This window comes from Delphinapterus leucas, chromosome 2 (genome assembly GCF_059928025.1).
Source record: "Delphinapterus leucas isolate spDelLeu-1000000601 "Yukka" chromosome 2, BTC_Dleu_Yukka2, whole genome shotgun sequence".
NCBI classification, from domain to species: Eukaryota; Metazoa; Chordata; class Mammalia; order Artiodactyla; family Monodontidae; genus Delphinapterus; species Delphinapterus leucas.
In genome coordinates, this window is record NC_143130.1 from 66,578,197 (window position 1) to 66,590,334 (window position 12,138).

A 12,138-nucleotide genomic window follows, 5' to 3' on the forward strand; every position below is an offset into this window, starting at 1 on the left:
TTGGGGCTTTTCAAAGCCTCTGTGGATGTCTCATTTCCCACCTTTTCCCTTTAAGTTTTTTGGTTAGCCTACTGTGTGCCCCAACATTTGTTCATCGCTGCAGGAGGCTGATATGTTCAAAAATTGCCTATAATTGTTTCCTACAAATGTCTCTGGGGCAAAGATTTTCGTACTGGGCTAACTCTGAGTCAGGTCAAATAAGGATAGTTTTGAAAATGGCTCCTTCCAAGGAACAACCAGACAGATCAGATAATCATATTTCTCAGGGAATGAGACTCTGAATGAGCCCCAACCCCATTCTGCCCTCTTTTGGAGGCTGCCAGGCTTTGGGTGTCCACCTCAGTTGTAAGCTGTTGGTATTGAAAGCTACCATGGGTCTGTTAAGCAGGAGGTGGAATAGGGCAAGTTAAAAGGCCATCAAGCTTCAGTTTTTACTGAGATTCAGCTGTTTTTCTTGTGTAAACACTCTCTGGATTGCTGTTTTCTTTTGGTTAATTTCTAGAGTTGATTCTGACAAATTTGCCAGTTTTCTAATTGGTTCTGTGGAGAGAATTTTTAGAGGTCTCAAGTTTACTGTATTGCTGCCTTCACCTTTCTCTTTTGTTTCCAGCATACAAAACATTATTTTATTTTGTTGTACTTATTTTTTATTTGGGCCACACTGCACGGCTTGCTGCATCTTAGTTCCCCGACCAGGGATTGAACCTGGGCCACGGCAGTGAAAGCTCTGAGTCCTAACCACTTGACTGCCACTTGAATTCCCCTGCAGTACTTAAATATTGAATTTATCACCTTTGTATTAAAAAAATGAAGCAAAGCTGAAACAGTTTACTAATTAATGTTTTCTTTTTCTTTTTTCTTGTTGAATAATAACCATTAGACCATGTTCATTATAAAGCCATACTTCTTTGTTTCCAACAGGAACTATCATGTATTTTATTACCTCCTGGCAGGAGCAAGTGAAGAAGAGAGATTAGCATTCCATCTTAAACAACCGGAAGAATATCATTATCTCAATCAGGTGGGAGTTCAGGAAAAGCGTTTTGAAATGTAGGGCATTATTAAATTTTAGCTCTTGAGGAAAGTTTTTTTCCCTAGTACTTTGTTTCTGAAACCTGGTTGGTAGTGGATATTAACTAGCATTTTCATGTATGCAATCTAAAAATCTATGTGATGCAGTTCTTAAATTTAAAAATTATTATTATTCTTATATGAATTGGAAAAGATTAGTTATATGTGTACCTTTTGCTTTTTGTGAGACTCTTTAAGAGAATAATAAACTGTTTATAGATACTTCCAGTTTAGAAAAATGCTTTACTCTTTCCAAAGTGATTTACCTTTTACAGACCACAGCATGTTAAATTTACTAATGATTCATGCTTGCCCTTGTCAAAGGATTACTGAAACTTTATTTGCATGTTTGAAGTCTAATACATATACCTCTTTGCATGATATTATGATACTGACTTAGAGTATGATTATTTTTGTAACTCAGTGATTATCCTATTAAACATTAGTATGAAAATTCACTAAAGGAAATGACTTAGAGAATTTGTAACTTACCTTGTAACTCAAAATTCACCCCTAAACTTCCATAATAAGTAGTAATTCTCACAACTTTTCATTGCATTGGTTTCTACAATTTTATTCCTCATATTAACAAAAATTCTAGAACTGGTAATAATGGAATTGGTCTGACAGTAGATCATTTAAATAATAGATTGTTTCCCCTCATTTTTTTGTTTGAGGCAAGATGTAATGTCTATGGAAAGAAATTCCTTTTGGGTAATTTAAAAAAATCTTACGAGGGTTTTGTAAGGAAATTGACACTTTGATGTGGCTCGGAGATTGTAGTATGTATTTAGGGTTATGAAAGTAACATCTCAGACTTTTTGCAAGATATAGAGCATGCTGTATAACTGATATTTCCTAATTTTGAAACTACATATTTATATAAGCTAATATAACTCTGTATTACTATATTGAGAATTTCAAAATTGTGTTATATATCACTTCCCAGTATGACACTAGGCATTTTTACTGTATTGAATTTAAGTATATTAAAAAAAATCATTGATTTAGCTTCTGAGTATTTTCCTTTCCTTTCCTGTTTAAACTATTTGCCTTATATATGGGTGATTAAATATTTTCCTTTTTAAAAAGTAGTAATTGCCCATAAATGAGCTGATAGTTGTTAGTATTAGAGAAATCTAGAGTTTATTGCATCTCTTCCAGATATTTTTTGTAATCAGTGTCCATACCATACATATTCTTATCATAAGGTCAGTATTCAGAGACTATGGGACTCAGCAGTTACTGTATTTCAGAGTAACTGAATAATAGCAAGTGTGGATTGGTTATGATAATATATGATCTCCCAGAATCTGAATGTTTACTTAGTTGTTTCTTGTTTTGTGCTGGTATACAAAATAACTTTCTTTGGTAACAGCTGTGCTATGTGAGCACTACATCTAAGAGGTGATTAGAGAAGTGTAATAATCATTACTTCTACCTGACTAATCTGCCTTACTTTCAGATAACAAAGAAGCCCCTCAGACAGAGCTGGGATGATTATTGCTATGACTCTGAGCCGGTCAGTACAAGTGCCTAAATAAATATTCTGTGTTCCTGTTAAAGGACCCTCACCTTGCTCATTTGCATCTGTCTTGTGACTTAGGAAGAAAATCAGCTAAAATAGAAACAAAGAATCTAAGAAAGAAGATAAATCAATGTTTAATTTATTTGAATTGATTTATTTGTATGTGTATGGTTTATTGATTAAAAACCAGTCAATTTACCATTTTTGGATTGTTTTTGCTGTTTAGACTGTATTCAATATTTATTTTGACCAATAATAAATAGATTGCATTCCTGACTTCAGCATTGTTATGGATCCTTATGAACTATAGGATTTTTTTCCTTGAGATTTGTTTGTTTCAATTCTTTTTCAGTAGTTTAGTTACCCACATATTATGAGTAATATTTATTGTTTATTTTAAAAAGTTATATCCTTCCTGTTTTATATGTCAGGTAACAGTCTTTTCACATAATGAATGCATACTTTTTTTTAATAGCAAGAGAGGCTATAGCCTTTATATAATTTTCCAAAAATTAAGAATTGAAATTCCTATAAATAAGATTATTTTATGTTTTAAATTGAGAATGATTTAAGGGCATATATGATATAATATAAAATGAGTAGGTAAATTTAGCTTTATTTGTTATATTTTGTAAGAACAAGTTTGTAATTGTAAAAAGAACACAAAAAGCCTTTTTCCTTTACTTCAGTTTGCAATTAGGTCAGATGTGAGAGGCTGAAAACATGCACTCATCTATATTCATTAACTAATGAACTAATTTATTAACCATTCCTCCTGGAAACATAACATGTCTTATTCCTTGCTTTAAATAACCATCACTTTAATTCTTACTGCATGTGATTACAAACTCCTCTAATTGCAAAACTGTCAAGAGTTGAGAAGGATTAGTAATTATGACATTAACTTTTTCCTTCAGTTTAATTGCATTACCATTTCATAATAAATCAAGTAATTTGCAGTTTCAGATTTAATATTTTGGAAAATAAATTTTAGACACTTAAATTTATTGATACTGATAACTTTTTAATAGAAAAATTTTATGCTGTTTTGTCACTCTTGAGAAGCTTCCATCTTTCGCCTAGTACACCAAGTGACTGTGTGTGCCTCATTGGGAAGTAGGTAGGAGACTGGGAAACTCATATGGCGAATATAAGACTTGATTGCCTTTACAGAGCTTATAGTGAAATTGTGAACTGGTCTGCTATTGTTTAGACAGTGTAAGTAATGCTTAAGAATTTGGGGGCTCTGAAGTAGATAGACCTGACTTGAATACTAGCTCCATCTACTTACTAGTTTTGAGAACCCAAGCAGGTCACTTATTGTTTTGTTTCCATCACCTATTTAAGGGAATAATAATGGTCTTTAACTTTCATGAGTATTAAATTAGTGCATCTAAAGAGTTTGATAGATTGCTTAATACTGTGTAAGTGCACAGTAAATGTTTCCCCCATCACTGCCACCACTGAAAACATCACTCTCCATCTTTTCCTCTTAGAAGAACTTTGTAACCGTACTGTCCTACTCCCTTAACATTACTTTCATCACTACCCTCCCATTTATTACGTTTTCAAATATATTATAGTTAGAACTTTGATTAATTTCTGTTGCTTTTTTTTCGCAAGGTAATTAATGCAAACAAGCAGTCTATTTGAGGATCTTTTGTTTTATTCTTTCCTCTTAGCTCCTCCTTATAGTATATTTGGGGGCAAACTAAACTTGTTTCACTCTGAGTTTTTAGAACTTATGTGACTAGCATTATAGGAAGAGAGGTTATTAAGGAGGGTTCTGCAATTTGTGTTGTATTTTTTAACATACATTATTTGGAATTGTATAAATTATCCCAAGAGAAGTTATGGTGAGAAAATTGCTTTTGACGAGGGACCTGTTGTTGCCCATTGTATGGTGATTTAATTCGTTTTAAGGGTTATCCTATTAATACAAGCTCAAGCAGCTAGTGTTTCATGGGAGATAGCAGAGGATTTAGAACTGGATAGATTTTGGTTTGGCCACCCCTGTTATTTAGGTGACTTATTTAACCTCTGAGTCTATTTTCTTCCCTATAAATGTACGTACAATTAAATATACATATGCATAATTAACTCCTTGTGTTTTGAGGATTTAGAGATTATAAATGGTAAGTGACTCTCATAATGACTGATATGTAGAAGATATTTAGTAAATGCTAATTTCCCTTCTTTAAATGGTAATAATCTATTCAAACAGTTTTACCTTAAAGCCGGTTCTGAATAACTTCAATGTAAACAGTTAGTGTCACCTAATTTTAAAAATTTTTCTGAACTAAGCTTTGAATGATTTTAGGGTCCAACTATCAGGCAAGTTTAGTGAGAATTGCCAGAATAAGCCTCAGGATATTGACATTCCACCATGCTGCAGAGGATTAGAACTCATATCTCAGTGAGGCCATGCTTCCATCCTGGTCATTACTGCCTTTATAGGAACCCAGCCATTTGTATAGTACCTGGCCTCCCATTTTTCCATGAGGTAGACCTTCTGCAGGAATCCTGATGCAACTTGGGCAGGAATCTTTGAATTCATAATGTTTCCATTCTCCCTATTTTAAGTATTTCTACAACATAGCGCTCTTACTGCTATTCACTGTCCAACAGTTTATAAATTTGTGGTCACTCCCTCAAATACTGCCTTTTTGGCTTTATGCCAGTCCAATATGAAGGTCTCTGCATGCTGCCCAACTTCCTTTGCATATATTTTTCCATTTAAAAACCACTTTAACATCCATATTATGTTTGATCATTATAAAACCCCTGGTTGTAGTTAGTATGATTACCTTTCACACCAGAAGGAACAGTGGCTCAGAATTTAAGTGACTTCCTCCACGGTGATGAAGCAAGTTAATAGTGTAATTGGGATTCAAATCAGGCTATGTTCTTTATATTCTTTTTTCTTAAATGATCTTCAGCATCTTTACTAATTCTCAAAGTCAATTATTCCTATTTATGTTCTATATTATCAACTGGTAGCTATAAAAAAGTATGATTTTTATAAGCACCATTCTGAGAAATATATACAGCGTAGGAGAGAAATATGTAATTTGACTCTGCTCTTCACTTTCTCTCCCTCATAAATGTTTACTATATGCCAGGCTTATTGTAGGTGCTTATAAATGAGAAAGCAGTCTCATCATCTCATACAAAGGGAAAAAAGGCTGATAGCATGAAAGAACATTTTGGTGTGTTTGTGGGGAGTGTGCAGTGGCATGTTAATCAAGTAAGACTAGAGCCTGAGCTAAGTTTGACAAGAGGAATCAGCTGTTTTCTTTCAGTGGAAAGGATCCTAACAGTTGTTGGATAGTTCCCTGTCTTATTCTTTGACCCTTACCGTTCCATTGTTTTCTAAATGACCTCCAACAGCCAGTATTTGTATCTTGGTGCTTGAAGGCTTTTCTCAGAACCCTTGTGCTCTTGCATGACCCTCTAGAAGTTCCTAGGAGTTAACAGCTTATCTCTAGAAGTCCTCAACCAATAACTCATGGGAGGTGGTATATAAGTGTTCCCGCTCCTTCACCTGTCTATTTTTTTTTTTTTTTTTTTTTTTTTGCGGTACGGGGGCCTCTCACTGTTATGGCCTCTCCCGCCGCGGAGCACAGGCTCAGCGGCCATGGCTCACGGGCCTAGCCGCGGAGCAGCATGTGGGATCTTCCCAGACCGGGGCACGAGCCCATGTCCCCTACATTGGCAGGCGGACTCTCAACCACTGCGCCACCAGGGAAGCCCCACCTGTCTATTTTTTATACTGTTTCCCAGAGATTACTTTGGGATTAAAGTCCAGTTACCCACTGTGGTAGCTACTTTAATATTGTACCCTATTTAGGCTACATTGCCTTCCCTACATTCCGCTAGTACTTGTACTGAATCTTTGTCTCAAGGTCGGCTTCCATAGGAACTCAGATTAAGATAAAGATATTTCTGGTCTGGTAGGTTAGTCCATCCTTACTTTTTCTAATACTGTTGTCATCAGGGAAATATACATTAAGTACAAGCATTTAAAAGTTAATTATCATTTTGGTTTTCACTGAGACCATTTTGTATTTCCGAAGAACAATTTGATTATAGATAACAGCAAGTATAAATGTATTTATATTTTAGTTCTTTATTCAATTTATGTTCTCAGTATTTTATACACATTGTTTTATTCATTCTTGGGGTAGATAAGAACAACCGTCAGTTACGAGAATCATTACTGTATCATTGAGTTTACACAAATGGAAGCATAGTTCTTTTTTTCCCCACTGATTTATTATAGAAAACTTTTTACTAAACCATAAAATGAGTGAGCTATTTGTGGTTTTGGGGGGAAGAAAAGCAAGAGCTTTTAAAAAGCTTTACTATAGGTAAAAGAAAAATGTGTTAACTTAAAATTTTTTAGTAGGTAGGATGTTGGCATGTCTGTAGAAGTATGTCTTAAAATTGCTTACCAAAATTTTATAGTCAGAAAATTAAGTACATGGGTTCTCAGAAAGAACGTTTCTTGAAGTGAATTTAAAAATTTAAACTATCCATGTATACCTTTCCATAGAGAATAAAAATATTTTTAATAGCATTCTAAGACTTAATATTTAATTTAAAATTTTATTATTTACATATATATTCATTAACTCATTCTTACAATGCCTAAAGCAAGTTGTACATGGTAGATACTTGATAAATACTTTTTAAAAAATAAATGAGCACTTTGTTTACTTCTCAAAAAAGAATATCTCATTCAGTCAAATAAATCATTCATTGTATATCTGCTTTAATAATTTCCCACTTTCTTCTTGGCACTGACTTGATATTGGAGAACTGCAGTAAATGAGACAAGTAATAGTTCATGTGTTCATTGAGTATTTAATACAATATTTCATAGGAAGATAGGCATTAAAAAAGTAAATACATGTGAGGAGGTTTTTGAAAATGTTAAGTGTAAGGGACTGTGAGAACATACAGTAAAGGGATTTAGAGACTTATTTATTGTTTTAAAGATTTAGATTATGTGTACAGTGTTACCGTTTGACTTTTGGGGGAAGTGAAATGCAAGAGTTGCTCTAGAAGAGTAGTATTTTTTTATTTGGTAGTCCATAACTATTTTTACTGACTCATATCATGTGTGTTCTTTGCAGGTTTTTATACTTTCACATATACTTTTTTATTTTGCTGACTGATTACCATGTTTATATTATTAGGAATATAATATTTATGTTATTTCTAATATTGATACAATATAAACTCTTTGTATGATAAAAGTCTAGTCTCCACTTCTCAACTAAATTGTTGCCTGTTCTAAAATTTATTTTTGTGTCTCAGGATCTAGTTCACCTTGCATATGGGTAGACACTTATTAAATATTTGTTGAATAGATAACATTTGTTTGTGGAATTGAGCTCTCTTAAATGCTTTGGATCTCCAAGACTCTTCAGAACCACTCAGAATCAAACTTTGTATCAGAACATTTTATACATATTGCTAGCTCTTAAGTTACTTTTGAGATTCTTGCTTGGGTGGTTGTGAAAGAGGGAGAAAAGATTACCTACTGGTATTTTGGTAGGTGTGTGTTTAGTGTGCATACTTGTAGTAAGATAAGAGAGCTAATGAATTTGGCAATGTCTAAATATTTCACCGGCTTTAATTTTTATAATAGGTACATTTATCTAAAATTACTATATTTCCACGTGGCTTAGATTACTTTTCAGTAGGTAGTCTTGATTTTTCTCCCCCTTTTTTCTTAAAAAAACAGGATTGCTTCACAGTGGAGGGGGAAGATTTGAGGCATGACTTTGAACGCTTACAACTAGCCATGGAAATGGTAGGATTTCTTCCCAAGACACGAAGACAGTGAGTTTATTTATTGTATTCTTATAGCCTTGATAGAGAATAAATCATGATGTGTGTTTCAAAAATTCCTCTTCTTTGATCCTTTGAAACAATTTTCTGATATTCCTGATCCAGTGCCTGATCCGGTTCCATCTTAAATGTTACTTAGAATTAGAAAATTTATTTTTCTAAAAGACTTGTTTTGAATTGCTTTCTTTTGTCATAAATCTTTGAGAGTCTGTTGAAAGTTGGAGCTCTTCTTCCTGTAAAATGTAATACATAAACATTTGCATATTATTGCAAGGGCTCCTGGTGCCCCCCAAACCTCTCCATGTACCTTACCTAAAAACCGTTGCTTTGTAACACTATTTTATAACTCCTTGCTTTCTATATCATTGATCTTTAATCTTATTAAGACATGCATACATTTCAGTATAACATAATTTTCTATGTATTTCAACTGTAAATTTATGTCTGTAGCATTGTGCTAAATGTATATTTTTCATTGTAAATATAAAAAAGTAGAACTGTAAAAAGGTTGAGATAAGGATGGAGTAAACTATGCTTAAAATAAAGAAGTAAATTATGTTTAAAATAAAACAAACTACTTTAAAGATGCAAATAACCTTAACCTTATAAGCTTTTTGAGAGCACGTATTCTTAATTCATATTTATAAATCTTTTAATATTGAATTATAGTATATTCAATTGTTTATAAGACATTTATTGTTGCTGGAGACTATGCATCACATATTTGTGTGTGAGAAACATTATTGTGCTGATTATTGAATCCAAAATTCTGAAATAGTGTAATGTGCAACTATATAAACTACTACTAAAAATAGTTTTTTAAAAAATGGCTCATAAGTTTGGTTTTTTTATGTTTTTGGCTTTCAGTAGCTTTTATATTTCAGTTGATACTGAGTTTCCTCTCTAACCCAGAATGTTTTTGTGAAATATTCCTTTAGAATTGACTTGTATTTTGTTTGAGTCGTGTTAGTGACTCAATCATTTAAAAATTTTTAATTATTTGAAAAATTACACCTACGAATTAGATGTTGCTTCGGACCTCCGAAAGTACAGCTGTTAGGTTCCTAACGCAATATCTTTGTTTTATTTAAAATGCTTCCTAATTTTAGGAAAACACATAGTTAAAATTTCTTAAGTAGAACAGATTTATTCTGAGGAAATAACTGGAGAAGGCACAAAGATGTGTGTATATATAGATTTCTAGGAAGGGCTTTTAGATGGAGTATTCAACTGTGTTAAATGCCTTTGATATATCATGTAAGTTAAGGACATAATATATTTTTCTAAGTTACACGGAGGTTCTTGGTAACTTCTATGAGACATTTTACTGGGAGGCAGATGCCAGAATGTGTTAGCAAATAGTGAATGACAAAGTGAAGGCAAGGAGTGTAAGTTAACATTTCAATAAGCTTGTTTATGAAGTGAAGAAGATGTAGGATCTAGGATGGGTTGTTTAAAGTAAAAGAGAAGTGAGATTATTTTGATAGAAAGTTCTTGTCAGGTTCAGGCTAGAGATAGAAAATTGGTATAATAATGTTCCAGAGTAAACTGAGTTCATGAGATGTATAGCACAAGCATAGGGATTAGTTGTTGGCTGGAGGAGGGGCGTGTGTTCTTCTGAGACAGGAGGGAAGGACAGTCCAGGTACAGATGTTTCTCATTAAGGGCCTGATATTAGATAATGTATCCCAGTGGCCTCATACTGTTTTTTAAAAAGCATTTATAATATGATGGGCAGTATAATATGACATAGGAAAGCATTTAAAAAATATAACTACTAATAAAAAATCACCTAGGTTACTTGGTTAAAATACAGATTCTAAGACCTTTCTTTTAAAGATTCTGATGCAGTAGATCTGAAATAGACAGTGTAGGGAAAGGACATTCCAGGCAGGATGAAAAGCGTTTAGAAAGTCCATGGACTTTTGAAACACTATGGCAGGTTCAGACAATAGTAAGAAGTCCCCTTCAAATAGCTATATCTGACAGGTGATATAATTCTGAAAGGGTTATATAAAGCGCTTTGCACAGTGCCCGACATAGTGAACACTCAATAAATTTTAGTTATTTTAGTTATTATTATCCTATTTCTTATTTTTCTGAAGACTAAATGCTTTGTACTGGTTAATTTGCTTGATTAGAATTTTGGAATGAAACAAGCTTAGAGAATGCACATAAGCAAGCTGTAATTTATGGTTTTATTTTCACAGGATTTTCTCTCTTCTCTCAGCAATACTACATTTGGGTAATATCTGTTATAAAAAGAAGACATACCGGGATGACTCCATAGATATATGTAATCCTGAAGTTCTGCCTGTTGTCTCAGAATTATTGGAAGTAAGTGATTACATTCTCAGTTGTCATTTCAAATACTGGGTAACTTTTCAGTTTTTATTTTGTGTAACTATTTTGTAGATATAAATGGGTTAATACTTTTTATTAATAGTGTTACTCCAAAAGTTGGAATTTCTGCTATTGTGTGTTCCAGAATCTTTAGAAGATTTGGGTTTTCTCCCCTGCCTCCCTTTGCCCCAGATATCCATGATTCCTCAATTTGCTGAATAGGATGAGTATTTCACTCTATACTGTATCATGTTCTAGGCCTTTGTAATTTTTCTCCTTCTATATTTAAGATTTCCTCTCATAGTAGAATGTTGGTTAGATTATTTTATTTGAAGATGGGTATCTGGATGGGTGGAGAAAAGGGTACTACTTTTTCTTTCTTCATGGCTGAATGGGAGCCAAAGGTCTTCATCTCCTATGACGTTTCTTCCCACATCAGGGTCCTTATTATTACCTTATTCTTTCTTCCTGGAATGATGATTTCTCATGTTTTCTGAGCTATCTACTCATCTTAAAAGGGATATGATTTTTGTAGGCCCTCTCCTCTGACAGGAAGTATATGTGTGTATACTCCCCTGAGTATATTCACATATCTACAAATATTTTTATGTAACCATCTATATCTGTATAAAGATAAACATGATCTGCACAGCAAGGGAAACCATAAACAAAGTGAAAAGACAACCTACAGATTGGGAGAAAATATTTCCAAACAATGTAATTTATGAGGGATTAATTTCCAGAATATGCAAACTGTTCACACAGCTCAATATCAAAAAAACAAAACAACGCAGTCAAAAAATGGGCAGAAGACCTAAATAGATACTTCTTCAGAGAAGACATAGAGATGGCCAACAGGCACATGAAAAAATGCTCAACGTTGCTAATTATTAGAGAAATGCAAATCAAAACCACAATGACGTATCATCTCATATCGGTCAGAATGGCTGTCATCAAAAAGTCTGCAAATAGTAAATGCTGGAGAGGGTGTGGAGAATGGGGAACCCTCTTGCACTGTTGGTGGGAATGTAAATTGGTGCAGCTGCGATGGAGAACAGTATAGAGGTTTCTTAAAAAACTAAAATAAAAATAGAGCTATAATATGATCCAGCAATCCCACTGCTGGGCATGTATCCAGTGAAAACTCTAACTCGAAAAGACACATGCACCCCAATGTTCATAGCAGCACTATTTACAATAGCCAAGACATGGAAGCAACATAAATGTCCATTGACAGTTGAATGGGTAAAGATGTGATGTGTATACACACACACACACACACACACACACACACACACAATGGGATACTACTCAGCCATAAATAAGAACGAAATAAT

General features: G+C 33.6%; 1 protein-coding gene across 8 annotated transcripts in view; it reads left to right on the forward strand.

The window, feature by feature from the left end:
- Window positions 1-12,138, forward strand: part of MYO9A (myosin IXA) — a 269,595-nt gene that overhangs the window by 64,191 nt on the left and 193,266 nt on the right. For all 8 annotated transcript variants that reach the window (XM_022579925.3, XM_022579928.3, XM_022579929.3 and 5 more), the window contains exons 5-8: window positions 922-1,021; window positions 2,537-2,593; window positions 8,352-8,449; window positions 10,669-10,795. In XM_022579925.3, coding sequence (XP_022435633.1) covers window positions 922-1,021; window positions 2,537-2,593; window positions 8,352-8,449; window positions 10,669-10,795 — 382 coding nt within the window. The remainder of the gene's footprint in view (window positions 1-921; window positions 1,022-2,536; window positions 2,594-8,351; window positions 8,450-10,668; window positions 10,796-12,138) is intronic.